The sequence below is a fragment of the Equus przewalskii genome, chromosome 14 (assembly GCF_037783145.1).
Source record: "Equus przewalskii isolate Varuska chromosome 14, EquPr2, whole genome shotgun sequence".
Classification (NCBI taxonomy): Eukaryota; Metazoa; Chordata; class Mammalia; order Perissodactyla; family Equidae; genus Equus; species Equus przewalskii.
Window position 1 is genome coordinate 83,587,441 of NC_091844.1, and position 19,635 is coordinate 83,607,075.

The 19,635-nt window shown below is 44.6% G+C and overlaps 1 protein-coding gene across 11 annotated transcripts in view; it reads right to left on the reverse strand.

Annotated features, from left to right (window-relative positions):
• Positions 1–19,635, reverse strand: part of ASAP2 (ArfGAP with SH3 domain, ankyrin repeat and PH domain 2) — a 177,033-nt gene that overhangs the window by 72,825 nt on the left and 84,573 nt on the right. For 7 of the 11 annotated variants that reach the window (XM_070573282.1, XM_070573281.1, XM_070573280.1 and 4 more), the window contains 3 exons: positions 18,482–18,627; positions 2,637–2,711; positions 817–866 (listed from right to left, as the gene is read on the reverse strand). In XM_070573282.1, coding sequence (XP_070429383.1) covers positions 817–866; positions 2,637–2,711; positions 18,482–18,627 — 271 coding nt within the window. Of the gene's footprint in view, positions 1–816; positions 867–2,636; positions 2,712–10,905; positions 11,135–18,481; positions 18,628–19,635 lie in introns of those variants that run through there. The other 4 variants (XM_070573288.1, XM_070573286.1, XM_070573285.1 and 1 more) reach the window with 3 other exon arrangements.

Sequence of the window (19,635 nt, forward strand, 5' to 3'; positions counted from 1 at the left end):
TGGTTTCATATTAAAGTTTCTCTTTCTACCCAGAAAACTCTACGTTATTAACCAAATGCACAGCGATTACAAAGCAAACGAGACATTTAAAAATATTTTCTATTTTACAAGTGTTTAAAATTATTGAAATCATTATCCCCACAATCACTAGCCCAATTCTATCTAGCTCAATTCTCTCTATTCCAGGAATGAAAAACTGATCAGAAATATTACAACTGCCTGAAGTCAACCAGTAGCAGTAGTCTTGCCTTCGATGGAAGCTGTGAGGCACATCCAGGAATCAACAGACCCATTCCTCATGTGCTTTTGGCAGATGAAGCAGTCAAATTAAGTGAAGGGAAGGGTGTTCCAACAATCTCTATTTCTAAAACCAAGGGGCCAGGAGTTCCAGACAAATACAGCCACAAAGTGAAAGGCAGATGGCTTTCACAAATCACCAGGAAGATAAAGTCTGAAAATTGTGCTGCTGTCATAAATGGTGATAAAATGGAGAAAGTGATTCAGAAAAAAAGGAAGGAAATACCTCTTGAGAGAAATTGGCCTTACCTTCCTTCAACTCACTTTCCTGGAAATAATATTCTGTAACCATTATGACATAATAGAAAGGAACAAGGAAAAATGTGTTTAAAGAGGTTAACATCATTGAATTTAGACACCAACTATGAAAGCATTTGGCATGCTAACAATCACAGCAACACTGTTCTAATGAATTCTTTCCTTGATTAAGGTTTCTTTAGACAATACCTTCAAGCAATAAAAGCTCGATCTGAAACTGAAATATTACCTACGCTTATTTTCTGAAATGCAAACACTTACATTTTTGTTTCATAGTCCTTCCAAGCTTTATCAAAAGGCTTTTTCAGATCCTGTAAACAGAGAGGCATAAATTAAACAGGACTAATCATTAACTTCTGGGCAAGATAAACTTACTTATCCCTAGGCTAGTCCTGAAAGGCGCATTAATTTCTCTAATAAATGATGTATGTGATCCCATGAAAAATAAAGACCTTAGAGCACAGGGTTTTAATTAGACTAGTGGTGGTACTTCCTTTTTTCCTTTCTCTTTAAAAGTTTTTATTATAGAATATACCAATGTACACAGAGGAAAGTGAAGAGAATCATGTAATGTACTCATCACCCAGTTATAACAAGTATTAACTCATGACCCATCTTGTTTCACCTATACCCTACCCTCTGTCCCAGGATTATTCTGAAATTAAACCCAAAAACACATAACATTTACTCTGCAAGTATTTTAGTGTATCTCTCTAAAACAAAGGGACTCTGACTTTTTCTATTAATATAGGAATCTCTCCAACACATGTCACTCTGATTTGGGCCCAACAATAAGAAGACAAAAGCCATTCGTCTTCTCCTGAGGTCTCTCGATTTCACTCTTCTGTCTGGAACATAGGACCTCATACATAAAGCCTGGCTCAAAAATATACTGAACCATTAGAAATTCTATCAAACGGTTCCACCTATTTACGCTCCCTTTACAAGGTTCTTTTGGAAGACAGAATCCTTTTTGTGGAAGGGGCTCATTTTTTTATTTTTTGGCTCTTCATTGGCCTTATGCCAAGGCCCAGCCCCTCAGCCTGGCCTTGAAGGCGCTCCACAAACTGGCCCTTCCGCCTCGTAAGCCTCATCTCCCACACCTGCACCTCAGCCAACCCATGGCTTCAAGCTATACCAAAAGCTTCACGAGCAGTGCTGTGTCATACTTCTATAAATCTGCATGTTTTCCCTCTGCCTTCCATTTTTCTGACTAACTTGGCTGACATGTTCTTCAGGTTCCAAGGGGATGATGAGCAATGCTCCCCAGTGTTCTAACAGCTCCCCAGGCCCACCCCACCCACCCCAGCAGCTCTCCTGGCACCCTCTGTGAAGGAGATACTGAGAGGTTCTGCAAAGGACCTTGAGATCAGCCAGCCTGGGCTTCCAAATGTGCCCAGATGTGACCAGGAATTATGGGCAGATCCAATCAAAGAACTCAGTCTCCTAAGAACTCAGGCACAATCATCTCCCTTTCACAGCACACAGCTGTTCGTGCCAAGGACATGCAAAAGCAACTTACTGCTTAGCATCTGGTACCCAAAAACCACTCAAGCGCTGACTGTTTCTCACTCATGTACTCGTGAAACAATTCAGGGCTCCAGTGTTTATACATGGCAAAGCACTTTCTAAACAACCAACATCCTTCGGAAGACTGAAAAATAAAGTCAGCTCAAGCTTTACTGGCGCCATTTCCCATCAGGAAGCTACCTTCTTGCAAGGATCCTTTTCCCAGTGGTCAATCAGTGACACACCAGCTGGAAAACCAGACTTTTCCACACAGGTTTCACTGCCCAGCTGACAGAGCCCCAAAATACTTTACAATTTCCAAAAGCGTGGTTTCTTTCCCTTCACATCCTCCTAGACTACCAGCAGGACGACGAGAAAGGCCACAGGTCATCACTGTTAGGGCTGACAGGTGGTGCTAGGATAGCAAATCAGGGAAACTGAGGCAGCAAGCAGCATCCTGCCATCCCAGTTAGAACGCATGAATGTGGCTGCTCCCCTGACAGGCCAGTGTGACTGTGATTCCACATTCCACAAAAACAGTCCCGCAACGAGCAGGACTTTTAACGTCATACCCCTTTCACTCCTTTTAGGTCCCCCTTCAGCAAACTGTCCAGAGGGAAAGAGATGATGTTGTTCATATTCTGAATCTAAAAAACAAAAACAAAAACAAATATTCAAGTTCCTTTTTAATCTAAAGTGAGGACACAGTAAGGAGGTTAGAGAACACTTGGTAATAATTAACTTGCACTTAAAAGCTGACCAGCCCAAGTCTGACAGCCTTATTCTTTCTGACATTCTTTGTAATGATTTTATCTCACAAATGAACATACAGACTAGTGAAAAGTCTACATGTGTCTATTTTTCAGAATAATAATAATCTTCTATTATTAAGTCATGAAGCTTGTGAAAAGATAATAATCACAATGAAGAAAAAATAATTCAAAACAATCAATGACAGAACCACTTTAAAGATCCTGGAATACAGATGCACACCCCTACTTCCTACTTCCTACTCGCTGGTGGCTCCATCCGACGCCCTGGGGCTGTGCTCAGTTCTCAGGCCCCCAGATCCCAACCTCCCCAGCACAGCCCCATCAGGGGAAGCCAAAAGGAAAAACAGAATGAAGAGGGCTCTGTCTCCTGTGAACATGTATGGCTAAATGTTGAGAGAGAACAAGAAAAAAACTGAGTGTGAGTGTGCATGCGTGTGTCACTGGGGAGAGGAAGATAAAAGAGGGACACAGGGTCTTGAGGTCCCTGTTCTTCTCCCTGAAGCAAGAAAAGAGATGGTGGCTTAGTAAGTTGTCACCACGGATTAAACCGAGCAGAATCAAACCTCCTGACACACACTGGGAGCACACTCAGCGCAAGCAAGCCCGTCCCTGCTGACAGTTCAAATGTGAGCAAACTGAGAAGCACGGAGCTTCGTCAGGAAGGACCTGCAGGCACAGCCCCGCCGTGTTCTGAACCCTACAAGACTCCCTCCCAGATGAGAAAACAAGCTGAAGACCTACTTTCCCACCCCCCAGGCTCAGACCGCTCCCTTAAGTCAACACAACTGCCAGTTGGCCCTGCTGGGGCCTTGTGGCACATGTGTCACTGTGGGTACATGCACTAGATTACAGGCCTATAAAAGGAGAAAGACAAGAGTGAGGACTTTGGAACCTTATGCATTCATTCCTACAATCAAGCAAAGAAAATTTTATTTTTAGTAGAATTACCTTGAAATGGAAGACCAACTATAGACAGAATTTTTAAGGCAATATTGGATCTGATTTCCATACACTATTCAGCATATGAACTTCCAAAATGGAGAAAGAGGGGCTGGCCCTGTGGCTTAGTGGTTAAGTTCAGCGAGCTCTGCTTCAGCACCCACGTTAGGTTCCTGGGCACGGACCTACACCACTCATCCGGGGCCATGCTGTGGCCATTTCCACACATCAAAAAATGGCCATTTCAATATAAAATAGAGGAAGATTGGCACAGGTGTTAGTTCAGGGCAAATCTTCCTCAGCAAAAAAACATGGAGAAAGAAATTTACTTGAAAAACACCGGGAAAGTGTGTAATAATGCCTGCACCAACCACCAATCCTGCCAAATAAATAATCAATTAGTAGCTGCCATTTCAGAAATGCCTTTTTTTGGGTAACTTTTCTCCTGGGCATACAGAACTCAACATTCGTCACACACCTGGCACTCCTCCAAGGTGTAATGCAGTCAGCCATGACTTGGAAGGATTGGCCTTAAGAGGTAAATTCTCAAATACTGAAAAGCTGAGTTTAAGGCGAGGTCTTGTGGATGACTGGGAGGAATGGTGACAAATAAAAGGCATGCTGGTGAATAATCTCTGACGGCAAGCACACCTGGGTTTCCACGTAAACCGCGGCAAGAATCAACACAAGTGAGGAGCACAGGTCGGCCACAGTCCACACGTCTTGTTCCACATTTCCACTGCCTGCTAAGAAGCATGCTGGCAACTAGCGTGCCCAAGCCAGCTCGGCCACCCCACGCCCCTCCTTGCCATTCTCACCACCCTGCTCTTCGGCTGGGCCTCACTGCCCTTTTTCTGGCCTGAGGCAATGGCTTCCCCTGCTCCTGGCCGCCATCTCCTCGTCTCTGCCCGCCCCACTCCTCCTGCGCAGTCCTGTCAGATTTATCTGGTTGTCCCTAGTCAAGCCTAAACTTACTCCTGCATTTGAGACCCTCCAGAACGCAACCTCCTTTGCCACTTTCCACCTTCACATGCGGCCAAATGAAACTCTTTGCTGTCCTCCGCTCCCCTGACTCTACGCTTGTGCTCCATTTGTTCCATCCAACGACACGTCTTCCTCCCATCCCCACTGTTCAAAGCCTTCCCACCCATCAGGATTACTTAGATGTCACCTTCTCCATTAACATCCCCAGTCTCCCAGTAGGAAGTGACCCCTCCCTCCCCAAATCCTCCAATATCTTCCTCTTAAAAAACTTCTTAAGGTACTTGACAGGCTCTACCCTGCATGCATCTTATCACTCACACCATAAATCCTAAAGGGTAGCTTCACGCGTACCTCATTTTTATATTCTCCAAAGCACTTAGCAGAGAGCTTGGTCCAGAGCAGATCTTTGATAAACATTGGTTGCATAATCAATACAGTTAAGTATTTTTCTGAGCATCTAATATGCAAGAGACAGAATCTAGAGACACATCAGTACTTTTAAACCAAACATCGTATAGGGAAGGCAAATGTGAATTTGTTAATTCATTCATCATGCAGATATTAAGTGCCTATTGTGTAGACAGCAACAAGCTAGCTACAAAATAAACACAATGCTTCCCATCTTGGAGGAAGAGTAAATATATACATATGAAAAATTAAAAAGTCTAAGACATGCCACACGCAGCTATTTTACAGATCCCAATAGCTCCTTGTGGAAAGAAACGATGACTTTGTCTTTGAACAGTCAGGCAGGTTAACCTGGGCTTGGGAAGAAGGCGACTGTCTCGGTTACTGAACCTTGAGACACTGCCCATTCACCCACATGACCGTACAGAGCCACAGCTGGAGTCAGACGCACAGATCAATGCAGTCCTGATGGCTGCGTGGAGAGGAGCCAATGCAGCACCATCTTGGACAAGCCATGTGCAAGAGATAGGGCAGGAAAACAGCTCGAAGGGGAGGGTGAGAGCTGTGAGGGTGGCAGGCTGAACCAAAGGCACCAGAGCAACTCAGTTCACGGCGGGTTGCGGGAAAAAAGAACAAGGTACTTGCAGATTAAAAATCCTATTTCTAGGAAGAACTTTAGTAGGTTTTTTTACAACAGATGTATCTAAGCATGCATGTATTCATGAATGAGGAAAAACAAGATTCTCTACAGCAGGGGAAAAGAACCTCCATCAGAATTAGGTTTGCACATCTACTTTAAGACTATTCGTTAAGTCAAATAAGAACTTAGGTACTGATGACAGATATCAGGGTAAGAAGAGGTAAACTAAGGTTTGGTATCCAGAGTGAAATATGAAAGTGGAGAGAGTGAAAATTTGTGGATATGCAAACACACTTGGCCGGCTTGCTTTCATTCTAGACGTGGGGCCCACAAGCTAGTGGTGAACACGACGTTAAACAGCCATTACAACTGTGATAAATGCTACAAAGGAGATGCGTAGACCCTTAGGGAATGACAGGAGATGAAGCTGGAGAGGTACAGAGGGGTTAGGAAAGAAAGATGGATTAGACAGAACCTCAGTCCTCAGGAACTCAGGGTTTAATAGGGGAGATAAAGCACCTACTTAAGTAAGTAAACTGCCAATGTGAAAACTCTAAGAGCCATAAATAAAACACCGTGGGATTTCCGAGAAGAGAAATTACTTTTAGTCTGAACACAAGGGAAATCTTTGCTGACCAGGGTTTATGTGAGCTAGATCTCCAAAAGACAGGGAGAATTTTGTCTTGAAGATGGGGTGGAGGGTATTCCAGGCAACAGGAACAGTGTGGAGCAGCAGGCAGAGTCACAGACGTGGGAGCACAGCAGCCATGTGGGCAGAGGGGCAGAAGAAGATAGTATCTAAAAAGAGAAGTCTGGATGCCAGATCAGCTATGGGGATTCTGGCCTTCATTCCAATCAATTTTTCTTTCTGGAGTTATTAAAATAATCTAAAATAAGAAACTATTCCCTAACCAGAAAATAATTAGCTAAATTATTATAAAAGAAACAGAAAGTAGTTTAGCAGTTGCCTGGGGCAGGGGCTAGGAATGGAGACTAACTGTAAGAGGACATGAGGGTCCCTACTGGGGGAAGAAAATGTCCCCAGACTGATTTATGGTGATGGCTGCACCTCTTGGTAAAGTCTCTAGAAATCACTGGCTTCTATACTTGCAATGGGTGAATTTTATATGTAAAATATGTTTCAATAAAGCTGTGTTTTTTTAAAGAAATTATTACAAATATAAACAGTCCTCATCAATGGATTTGTTAACAAAGCTTCCATACTCCTGGACGTTAGCCTCTGTCTGCCCTCTGCTTTTACACGCTCTACGTATGTCACCGGCACAGCACAGAATCATTTTGACTCAGGGTGAGCGTCTCAGGAAACGACGGCTCTTGTCTCTACCCAGGCCCCGAGAACAAGTGCACTGGAGCCCAGATGTCCTCTCTTGGCAAGAGTGCCCTGAAGCACCGAGGCCGGGCTCTGAATCCTTCTCTGACTATGTGTGTTGGGGCAGCCCAGGATCCTCAGGCTCACAGCTAAAAGAACCATCCTCCATTCTGGCCAAGTGAGATGAAAACCACAGCCAAAAGATTATTATACATCCCTTGTGCTCAGCAGCTCCAGCCTCAATTTATGAGTAATGAAATTTTTATGATCTATGAGAAGAATTAAATTATCCCTGGGCAACCCAACTAGAATATTCTCCTCAGCGCCAAGCAAGAATCAGGCTTTCTCTTATGCTCTGACTTACTTTTAAGAAGTATGTTATGTAAAATGGCTTTTTAAACACCACGCACGGTCTGGATACAAATTATTAACCTTAATCACTGCTATTAACTATGGATCTAATACCAACAGCAAACATGCCTTCTTTAAAGTAACAATCCTCCCCTCTCTCTCTCTGTTCCTGGGTTCATTTAGATATGTCTGACAAGATGAGTCAATAAGTTGTCAAAGGTCTGTAATCTCACAAGGAGAAATAAAATGATTCAGTCAGCAGGGCAGGCAGCCAAGCAGGGCTATCAGAAACCAAGAACCACCTCAGGATGCTAATGTCACAGCGATTGGCAAACAAAGACAGACAAGGAGATTGGGGGGCTAGGGAGACATAGCGGCCAAGAGCCATATTTCATGCTTTTCTTCCTAATTATTTTATCATTCTGGTCTTAAAATTCCTTGACTCTCTCTTTGTTACTTCCATACTCTCCAAAATCTTCCCGACCTTCCCCTCAAAACTTCCTCAGCTCACAGGGGCACTGTCTCACCTGCTCCTTTAGCCCCTGGTCACTGGTTACCACCAGCTGCTGATCAGCCAAAGCTCCACCTTGGGCCCACCTGCAGCCGTGCCTCAGGGAACCACAGTGCTGCCTCTCCTGACTTAGGCAATGAGTAAGTCTGCTTTGCCAAATGATCTTGCCCAGGGGATCCGTCTAGAAGCCTCAACCTAGATAGGATTCTCACATCATAGCTCTCTATTTTTAAGGAGCAGCCAAAAGAAGACAGAATCAAAACAGAAAATGTCCCTGGGTAGACTCTTCTTGGCTCTAGGCTCCTGAATCTAGAAAAGAACAGGTGTCCTCAGGGTTGTCCCCCAAAACCCTTAATAGAGCCTAACTCTCTTTGCAGATTATCAGCTTTTCCTTAAAAGACCAATTTATCGCTATATAAAATATGGCCAAAGAATCTTTCCTGAAACTTATTTGTGTCATGTAAGTTCATTTTAATATGCCTAATTTATGAGAAACTTAGAGGTAGAAAAGACACTTTGAGATCTGCAGGGTTTTTCTTTTTAACTTAAGCAAATGCTGCTCAATCCCAGAGTTAAACAGATAAAACCAAGGCTTCAAAGAAAGACAAACCACCTGTTCAACCTTCCATAGGGACAGCAACACCTCCTTGTCAGAGGAGGGAGAGCCGCAAGAAGACCTCAGACCTCACTGCTGCAGTTAAGGAGAATCTTAGCAGAGCTTTCACGTCAGCAAGGACACGCACATACGAAACAGCCATCACCAGCTGGGAGCTTCAAGTCACCTCCAAGAGCTGGAGCCTAAGACCCAGGAGGGTCTGGCTGGTGTTGCTAGGGGTGATATAGTAGCAGGTAAGGCATTACACCTGTGCTGTCCAATATGACAGACACTAGCTACAAGTGCCCATTCAAATTTAAATAGGTTAAAATTAAATCAAGTTAAAAACTGAGTTCCTCAGTTGCACTAGCCATATTTCAAGTGCTCAAAAGCCACATGTGCCTAGTGGCTTATATTTATATTGGATAGAGCAGATACAGACCATTTCCAGCAATGCAAAAAGTTCTATTAGACAGCAACACTTTAGACCAAGGGCTTAAAAAACTTTTTTAAAACAGCTTTATTGAGGTGTAATTGACATACAATGAACTGCACACATTTAAAGTGTACAATTTGACAAGTTATGACATATATATATATGTATATATACACACACCCAAGAAACCATCACCAAAATCCAGACAGTGAAATAGCCACCATCCACAAAAGTTACTTTGTGCCGCATTTGCAAGCCCATCCCCCAGCTCCTCACTCCTCAATCTCCAGTCCCCAGGCAACAATGATCTGCTTCTGTCACCAGAGAACAGTCTGCATTTTCTCCACTTTCATATATGTGGAATCACATAGCATGCAGTCCTCTTTGTCAGCTTCCTTCGTAATTGCTTTGAGATTGAGCACACCTACTTTGACACGCGTCCACGCTGTTGCATCCAGAGCTCAGTCTTTCTTGCTGAGCAGTATTCCATCATCTGGCGATATACTACAATCTGCTTATCCAGACACCTGTTGACACACTTGAGTTGTTTCCAGTTTGGGGGCTACTACAAATCTTAGAAATAAAGCTGCTGTGATTATTTGTGGGATGGGGCTCTCAAATAGTGGCCAAGAGGCCTTTTTAGGAGGTGACATATGAGCAGAAGGTGAAGGAAGTGAGGCAGAGAGCCATGTGAACATCTGGTGGACGAAGATTCTCGGCAGAGGGAATTCCTAACATGAAGGCCCTGGGGCAGGCGCGTGCCCAGTGAGTTCAAAGAACAGTTTTCTACGTTCTTTCCAAAGGCTGCTTATCTGAAAGAATGGTTACCTAGTCAGAAAATTTTGGCGAGAAGCAGAAGGTAGTAGGTAAGATGGCCTGAATAAATCCTTAAATGGCACAGGGCCATTTAATCTCATTTAATCCTTAAAACTATTCTGAGAAGTAGGTGTTATCCTCATTTTACAGATATGAAAACAAAGAAGGTTAAGCCACTCACTGTGCTCCCAAATTACACAACTAGGAAGTAGCAGAGCTGAGCTGTGAACAGTGAAGGCAGAGCCCCATCCTTTTACTACCAGGATGGCTGACCTTAGAGTTCAGTCTCACACTTGACACAAGACCAGAGCCGGATAAGCTGAGACTGAATACACGCTGCCCTCCCAAGTGCCGTCCACGTCAGAACTTCCTTCTATCCCTGTTATACAGAGCAGTTTGTCAGATGCGTGTGAGGAAGCTTCACAAAGGAAGACCGTCTAGTTACTTTCTTTTTTGGTGTAAGAGAAGAGACTTCTTCCCCGGAGCATGACAGCCCTGCCTAAGGTCTACTGCACGCACGTGCGCGTGCACACACCCACTCTCTCTCACACCCTCACACAGGGCCCTTGTGAATATGTGCTCCCAGGGCAGGTTCTTTGGCAGCAGAGCCACTCTGATGGTTTAATTAAAAAGGAGAGGGGAGAGCCCTTGCCAATCTTGAGTGCTTAACACAAACTGAAAGATCAAAACCAGCCAGCTGCCAAAAACACATTGGTAACTTTCACACCAGAAGAAAGAGGGGAAACAGCTGACCTGGTTTCTGCCTTTAACGTCAAGTCACTGGCAGCCAGGCTGCTTTGATCTTTCAGGTTCTAAGTAGAAAGAAAACACTGACCTCCTGCCCCCCTCTTCCACTGGAGAACAGATGATGAAACTACACACTTGGGACTACCTACAACCCTGCTGAAAACCCACAGACGGCCAACTCGGAGAGACAGACAGGTCAGCGCAGAAGAACCCAGGATCCATGCAATCCACAACTTCTAAAAACCACAGGATGCTAAAATATTTAGTTAAGCCATGAACCAAAAATAAAAGCATCTTTTCAAATTTATTACCTCCAAGAATCCGAGGTTAGGAGGTATTTGCTGGCATCAGCTGGACCCTGGCACCCTGGCCTCAATCTCCCCAGGGGGAAGCGTCGGAAGCACTGCACCAGTATACACTACATGTACGTGTGTATACAGACAGTCCTCCAGAGCAGCTGATTCCTCACCATCGAGGGCAGCATCCCCGGGGAACTCACCAGAAATGCAAATAGAATCAGAAACTCTCAGAATGGCGCCCACAAAGGAGTGTTCTAACAGCCTCCAGGTGCTGCTGATGGAGTGAAGGTTGAGAACCACATCCAGTTGGGATGGTGTGGGGCCCATGGCTTTTCTTCTAACAAGTTTCAGGTGATGCTGGTGCTAGTCCAGGGACCACACTTTAGAACCCCTGCTCTAGGGCAATGCTTCTCAAACTTTAATGTGCCTTTTCACGCTGTGGGGATCTTATGAAAACGGAGATTCTGGTTCAGTAGGCCAAGGGGAGAAGGGCCTGGGAGTCTGCATTTCTAAGAAGCCCCATGTGATTCCACTGAGTGCAAGGCTAGGGCTCCTGGGGGCGCAAATGAAACAAACTATGTCCAAGTGCTTTGTAAACTAGAATCTGGAATATACAGGTATTGATACAGTTTGCCAAGGTTTAGATTTTGAGGAATGATTAATAAACAGCTGAAAATTCCCAAAGAAAGAGGAACGCACAAGAAAAAGCTAGGACTTTGACTTCACCCATATAAATTTGCTGATGACTCTCCCCGGAGAGGCAGGGGCTTGACTCTTGGGTAAGCATATCACCAACAGAAGGAGACACAGGATGCACAGCCTTCACAGCTCACAGCCCCTCTCTTCTGCACCATCAGCCTCTTCCAGCCACCAGCTCCTTCCCCTGAGGCCTAGAAATAGGCTCAAGTCTCTCTCATCTAAAAACCTTCCTTTTTTCACTTTCTCCTTCCGTTATGAACTTCCCCCCAGAACACTGAACACCTGCTGTCTCTCCTCCTCCGCGTGATGTCTCCTCATGCTACTGCAACCTGTCTTCTGCCTTTACAGCAGAGTCAGGGAAACAGTCATTGTGGCCTCCCGATCACCAAAGCCAACAGTTACTCATCAGAGCTTCTCTTCCTGCCCCTCTGCTGCCCAGGTGGTTCTCCACCTTCATTCACATCCTCCTAACCCAGCCTGTCCACACCTTCTCCCTTAGGTTTCACAAAAGATTTTTAAAAGCCTGAGGTCCCCTACACCATGGTGGTTGTCCTTCCAATAGCCAGCAACTGAGAAAATATACAATGACAAAAGAAAACAAAAAGAAACCCTGTTTTGAGTTCATTAACGCTTTCAAACGATTATTTTATAACAGCATGTCCTCCACACATTTGACAAATCGTTAAAGAATACGTGCAAGGCGTGTGTTTGTAAGCTTTGCAATCATGCTTGAGTGCAGATGGACCTGAGGACATCTTGTGATAGCCCACAGGACTCCCCTGCCCCACCTTCATCCTAGGGACTCAAGGACCCAAGGCTGGGCTGGAGTCACTGCCTCACCTTCTGGGGCCTCACCCTCAGGGCACTGTGGCATCTGTACAGTGGCTATCACACCACACATTGCATTATAATAAACACATCTGTGTGTCTCCAAGCCAGATGAAAGTTATTAGCGCTTACTGCCCCGTATAGCACCAGAGCACGGCCCAGCTCCCAGCAGGTGATCAGTCACTCTTTCAGCTGAGTTCTCCTCCCATGCCCAAGGCGTCGCTCCCACCCTGTCCTCTCCCCCAATGGCTTTTGCCACTTTCTCTGACCTCTAGAAGTCAGTGTACTGTGGGCATTACAATGAGGTAACACTGCTTCTCCCAAGAAAAGAAACAGCATCAAAGTACAATTTACACATATTAGATGGCTAAGCTACCACCAAAATCACAGGGCTCTGACATTAGCCTTATTGTTACTGTTGTTCTGGTCAAACTAAGGATGTGCTTTCATTTTGGTCAGGGATTCTAACTGTAAGAAGTAGCTTACTTTGTCTTGCGAGTCTCAGACAAAGAATTTCCAAGCAGACATTAGGCCTGATTAAAACATCAGTGGCAAAGGTTGCTGGGTGTCCAAAGTAACTGTCGGTAGGTCCATCCATGAACTCTATTCCCCTCCAGAAGTCCTAGCCCTCAGCGTTCCTCACTCAAAGCTCACAGATTCTTACTTTGCCTACAAGTCTAACAAGCCAAATCATCTTGTTTTCCAGCTCAGAGTGCTGTGGAACAAGAAACACTGGAGACTCTGATAGTGGTAAAAACCAGCAATTAGCAGGGAAAAGAGTGTCAGAATATTAAAAAGCAGATGTCGGAAATGGAAAGTTGATAGTCTGGTGCCAATCTAGGGCAGATATTCCCACATACCACGTACAAGCCACTGGGGCTTTCTCTAGAATTCAGCACAGTTCATTAATCTATGTCCAAAACAATGGTAAGTCTTCCCCCTAAAAGATGAAATTATGCTCAGTGCCCCTGTTTAATAAGAAAGAATGCAAGACATTTTAAAATACAAGACATTTCAACAAAAGCAGTTAAAAGAGAAGAAAGTTTATGGAAGTACTGGAGGTGAGGACCTCTGGTTCAAGGATCTCTGTATGAAGCAACGAGCTAAGTGTTATTAATATAGAGAATCAGCTCATCTCTCACCTAAGATTATGGTGCTGGGAAGAGAGGCTGCTGCACTATTCCCAATGCAGCAGGGTGGGAAGGCCTCTCTGCCAAGTACCACGTGCATCATACAGACAAAGCCGCAAGCTACCACTCACCCCAACAGAACCTTATCAGATCTTTACTCCATGGCTATAATGTCTTCTACCGCCAATCATGCGTGTAAAAAAAATTCATGACTTATGTGTATGTTGGTCAGTGGAACCCTCAGGTTCCTCTTTTGATGTGAATAAAGTGAAATTCCTCAGCCCTGGGGCTGCTCTCAATTCTCGCACTGGAACTCTATCCTCAGCTCAGCATCCGCTGGCCACTACTTTCACCTAGAGCAGCTTCTGTGCACTGAGAGTATAAATTTCACTACCAATTCTCTGAAATCAGAGACAGAGACCACATGTCTGTAACGGACCTTTCCATCCTTTAATGCAGCAATTCATTAAAAAGCCACTTCTCAGCACAGAACTTGCTCTTGGAAAATCTTTCCAGGATTTTCACATCAATCTGGTAAGAGGAAAAGAACCTAAGATGTTGGGTTGACTTTATAACCAGTTTAATTTCATACATGTTACATTTCCAGAGCTGCCTTGCTTTTCCCTTTTTCCTGCATTATTTGCAGAAAAAAATTCATAGACTCTCTGAAGGTGAGAATCTCACCCATTAGTAACAAAATCTCACTTTATATTAAGTTGGCCTTTCCTTGGAGATGTTCCAACTGCTCCATGAACATTCTTTCAGGCTGCAAAGCAGGTAGATGGGAATTATTGTTCTTTCTGGACAAGAGGTAGAAGTGGGAATCTTGGCCATGCAGAACTGAAATGTTTTTTAAAGGTGTTTACTGTTTTTTTTCTTTTTGAGGAAGATTAGCCCTGAGCTAACTACTGCCAGTCCTCCCCATTTTTTTTTTTTTTTTTTTTTGCTGAGGAAGCCTGGCCCTGAGCTAACATCCATGCCCATCTTCCTCCACTTTATACGTGGGACGCCTACCACAGCATGGCGTGCCAAGCGGTGCCATGTCTGCACCCGAGATCTGAACCGGCGAACCCTGGGCTGCCGAGAAGCAGAATGTGCCCACTTAACCGCTACGCCACCAAGCCGGCCCCCTAAACGTGTTTACTTTTTTAAAAGTAAAAGCAAGGCTTTAAAAATAAGAGACAGGACAGATATAATGAAAAATAGGAATAAGAATGGTATAGAAAACGCCAAAAAAGGAGAATTCTCCCATAACCAGCTCACTCTCAGCAGCAGCTCTCAGAAGAGGCCACTTGGAGCTCTGAGGGCCGTGCAGCCTCAACACCGGCATTGGCCTGGAAAATCAGGCCTGGTGAATGCTAATTTTGGCACAAATAAGAGCTTTTCTCTCTCTCTCTGATATTTGCCGGGAAACAGGATCAACAATCCTAACTCCATCAAGTAAAAACCGAAACTAAGGTGATGCACATGGACTTAGAAAGCCACTATAGCCCGGACATTAGTAGGTCAGCATAACAACACTAAAATGTCACCCATGTGCTAGGCTTTTAATTTACAAAACACCTTTCCCACTCACTCCTTTTAACTTGATGCTGGTCCTATGAGGTCCTATGAGGTAATGGTTTCTCATTCTTCTTTTAAGATGAGGAAACCAAGGCCTCTGGCTGACCCACGGCCACTGCAACAGTGCGGCCCCAGTCTGCATTTCTCTTTATGTTACACCTTTCCCTGCACTGCATTCTCTTCTGTTCAGTCTTTTTTTTTCCCCCAAGGAGTTGACAAGAAGCCTTAACTCCTTTAAATACCACAGTGAAAAGAGCATGGGTTTGGAGTTTTAAAACCTAGACATGACTCCCAACTCTGTCCCTTGGGGGCTAAAAACTCGGTAAGTTACTTAATGTGTATGCGCCCCACGTAAGATGAAGGGAATATAAGCTATCTCGTACAGCTATTAGGAGGCTTTAAACGAACTACTGTGAACTACTTCACCCTTCACGCCTAGCCCAGTGCTTTCTGCACCATGGTGCTCATCAAATGATGGCCACTGATAACTTACTCACTGCAGAAGGGTGGAGAACAACTAGGCCTTGCAGGGATTTCTGAAGCGCTCCCAAGTGGTAAAGCTGTGGGCTGGTGGGCAATGTACCAGTCATAATGTCCAGGCCCTGGACATCAAGAAAAAGAAGGAGCTGCTTTCATTTTACCTGTGTAGCTACTCATGTTGATAACTGAGTGCAAGTTAGTTTGTTCAGGATTCCACCATATGGCTCTTCTACACCTGGAGGCACACGTGCAAAAGCTGGCAAGGACTTAGAGCCGTCCCAAGGGAGAGATGAGCTCTTTAAACCACCCAGACCCTCAGTTATCTAATCTATAAAGTGGAGATAACACCAACTCACATTATGGGATTGTTATAAGGACTAAATAAGCTAAGACGTGTAAAAGCAATCAGCTGTACTCTATATACAAAACCAGGTTTGGTGTTACCTCCATTTTACAGCCTAGAAAACCCCGGTGTAGAGAGCAGCTGAATAAAGACAAAAGAGCTAGTTGCTTGGGGTCAGGGGAGAGACCCCAGCCTTCTGCCTCCCTGTTTCCTACACTGCCAGATCCTGGGCTGGCTGTTCTCCGAGCCACCTGCTCGGCCGCCCTGTGGCCTCCCTCTGCATCCTCCCGGGATCCCTTTCACTGCTTTCTTTCTGGCTGGATCCTGTTTCCTGACTCACACATCTTCCTCTTTCTTGGCTTCCCTCTTCATTTTGCTAAAGCACATCCTTTAGGAGTTTCAGAGAAATAACACATGGGAGCTAAAACTTTTTGAGCCTAGCATGTCTGAAAATATCTCTAATTCTACTCTCATGCTCAGTTGGCTGGGTAGAATTCCAGGTTAGAATTACGCTCCTCAGGATTTTAGTGGCATTGCTCCACTCCTTAAACTTTCCAGTGTTACTGATGAGACGTCCGATGCCATTGTGATTCTTAATCCTCTTCGTGCTTTCTGGAGGTAAGTAAGATCTTTCGCAATTTCACAAAGAGATGCCTTGGAGTGGGTGCTTTTCCCTTCTGAGCCAGGCACTCTTGAGCCCCTAATCTGGAGATGCAAATCCTTCAGTTTTAGAAACTATCTTTTGTACTGTTGCATTCACATGTCCTCCTCTCTGATTTTCTGTTCTCTTTTTGTGAAATGCCTGTCAGCTGGATGCTGGACCTTGAGGATTAATCCTCACTTCGTCTTCTATCCATTTCCCACTTTTCTGTCTTTTTTGTCTTTTTGATCTATTTCCTGAGAGATTTATTCTACTCCAGCCCTTCTCATAGAATTTTTACATACATTTTCTTACACTAATTGTCTCCCCCTCTTTGATTAACAAGCTGCGTCCCATTTCCCGTTTCGCATACAACGTCTATTCCGATTTCTCTGTGGAATTAAATCAATTTTCTTCAAAGTTTTCTTCTGCTCTTGGCATTGTCTCTGTTTCCCTCAGTTCTTTTTTCTGTTTATTTTGGTCTCTTTCATTCTGGAGGCTGTTCATTCACATTTAAGAGTGAGGCGCACTAACAAGCTGGCTAGCAGCTCTGCATGCATGGGAGGGGCTTCTCCATCAAGGAGCTGGGAGACTAGGTGGCAGGCTGACTTTTTCACTAGATCACCCCCAGCTCAGCATCTACAGATCTCTTCCCTGTGACCATTCAGTTTCTCCACCTAAGAAAAACCCTCCAATCTGACTCAGTGGTGAGACCCTAATAAGCATGTTTGTCAGGGTCCAGGAAGTGGGGCTAAAAGGGGCCAGGGCTCCACTGCTCAGTATGCGTGCTGTCAGCCTGTCTGGGGCAGTATTAAATGGGCAATGAACTTGATAAAAGCCCCAAGAGATTTCAAATTAACCCAAGTAAAAGATTTAAGCACAGCAACAGCTTTTTATTTTTTCTATTTCCAACTGAAATATTTTACAAGTGAAGACAGAGAGAGAGAGCAAGAGTCTTATGATCTGGTTCTTTCCCCTTCCTGTTACTAACTTATACATTATGTTCCCTTGTTTCTGCCCTTCTAGGGCCAGACTTACAAACCCGCCATCATCACCATTTCAAGAATGATGAGCTATTTTTTCACTTGTTATGAGCTTGTTGACAGGAGAAATGAAAAAGACACTGTTGTTTGCAACCTACATAGATAGCATTATTGAGTTCTTGACTTGGTCTGGTTGTCCACGACCTTTAGGACAAGCTGGGGGAGAAAAACAGGAAAGAGAAGCTGGGACAATCCCAGTGCACATTCCCATTGTGGAAGAACCACCCAGCAGGGTCACAGACACCCTCACAGGCTCCCACTTCTTCAGAATTCTGTTCCCACGACAAGGACGGCGCAGAGCTACCAAGCGCAACAAAGAACTTCATTCACCCCATGTCACCAAGCACCTACCACAGGAAAGAAGCACCAACTCCGTATTTCCATTTGCTGAAAAAATGAAACTTCTTTTTGGCGCTGCATTTGGAGCATAAAAGGTCTTAAATATTCATGGTAATTTCTGTGCTTTGATTATAGGTTACCTTGCTGTGTAAGATGGGTCTAAAACATTTATTAAATATTGTAAGTTTAAATGCCTACTATAATTATCAGAAACACACTATTCTACACAATTTAGAAGCTATTAAATATTGAAGTCAGAGGCCCTTAAGACAACAAATGCATTTAAAATGCCAAATCGAATTTTAAAACTCTTGTTAGAGTAAAAATTACAATTCTAAAATTTATTCCAAAGTGACCTAATGTGCATAGAAAACATAATTCCTTTAGGTACCACATGAGCTACGAAATATATCCTAGCTTATCAAACAAACCTTAATTCTCCTCTATTGAGCTGCCTTTCCAACTAAAGTAACCGGAGGCATTTCACACACTGCCCGATAGCTGCATGCATAATGACACTTACCAGGTTTTTGAAAAGCGCCGTCAACTCCTTTGTAAACACTGAGAACTTCAGGAACGCGCTTCCCAAATCCGGGTCATCTCTGCACACGCAGTTGCCACCAAACTTCTCCAGAGCTTGGGTGTACTGCTCTTCGTTTTCCACATGAGCTACAATAGCAATGTGAGATACTGTTAACTTATCAGCCTCACCATCCCACCAGGGTCTTCTTAGCTGTGAATAAAGTCAAACACACTAGAATAAAAATCTGAGAAAAGTCAAGTTGCACCAGGAACAGAAAGAACTCTGCTGTCCCGACAGCATCCCACTGTGCCAGCAACAGATCCCAAAGAACAAGCACAAGTCCCAGGAGGGAAAGAGCCTCACACGAGTCCTGAAGTCTCCAGCTCATCGGATGAGCCTGCCAAGGGTACCCCGACACTTTCCACATCTCCCAGGCCTACAAGATGGCAGGAGTCACCAGCCAAGTCAACAGACTCAGCCCTCTCCTAGAAATTCAGTAAGAAAGAAATGCCTGCTCCTCTCAAGCACGGAGCTCACAACTCCAATCCAGAGCCACACGCCGCAGCTTCTCCTTTCAACACAGGAAAAGCCACGATCCTTGGAGCACAGGCCATGGCTGCAAGTCAGTTGAGTGCCTCTGCGCGTCTGCTTATGATGTGTCCCCTGCTCACGGCTCTGCCTTCCCCAACTCCTGTGCATCCCACAGACTCCTCCTTCTACTGGGAAGCCCGCCATGACTCTGCCCTAGGCCCCGAGTATCTGGCTTTGGCGCTTTCCTGTCCTTGCACTTTGCATGTTACATTGAAATTGTGTGATAAATGTGTTCCCCAATATGTTGGAGCATAGGGACTAAGTTTTATTCATCTTTGTGCCTGAAATATAAGAGAAATCACATGCTGTTTGGAAAAAAAAAAAAAGCAAACCCTTGGGGGCCAGCCAGCCCCATGGCAGAGTGGTTAAGTTCGCAGACTCCACTTGGGTGGCCCACATTCACAGGTTCAGATCCTGGGCGCGGACCTACTCTACTCATCAGCCTTGCTGTGGAGGCATCCCACATACAAAGTAGAGGAAGAGTGGCACAGATCTTAGCTCAGGGCTAATGTTCCTCAAGCAAAAAGAGGAGGACTGGCAATGGATGTTAGCCCAGGGTAAAG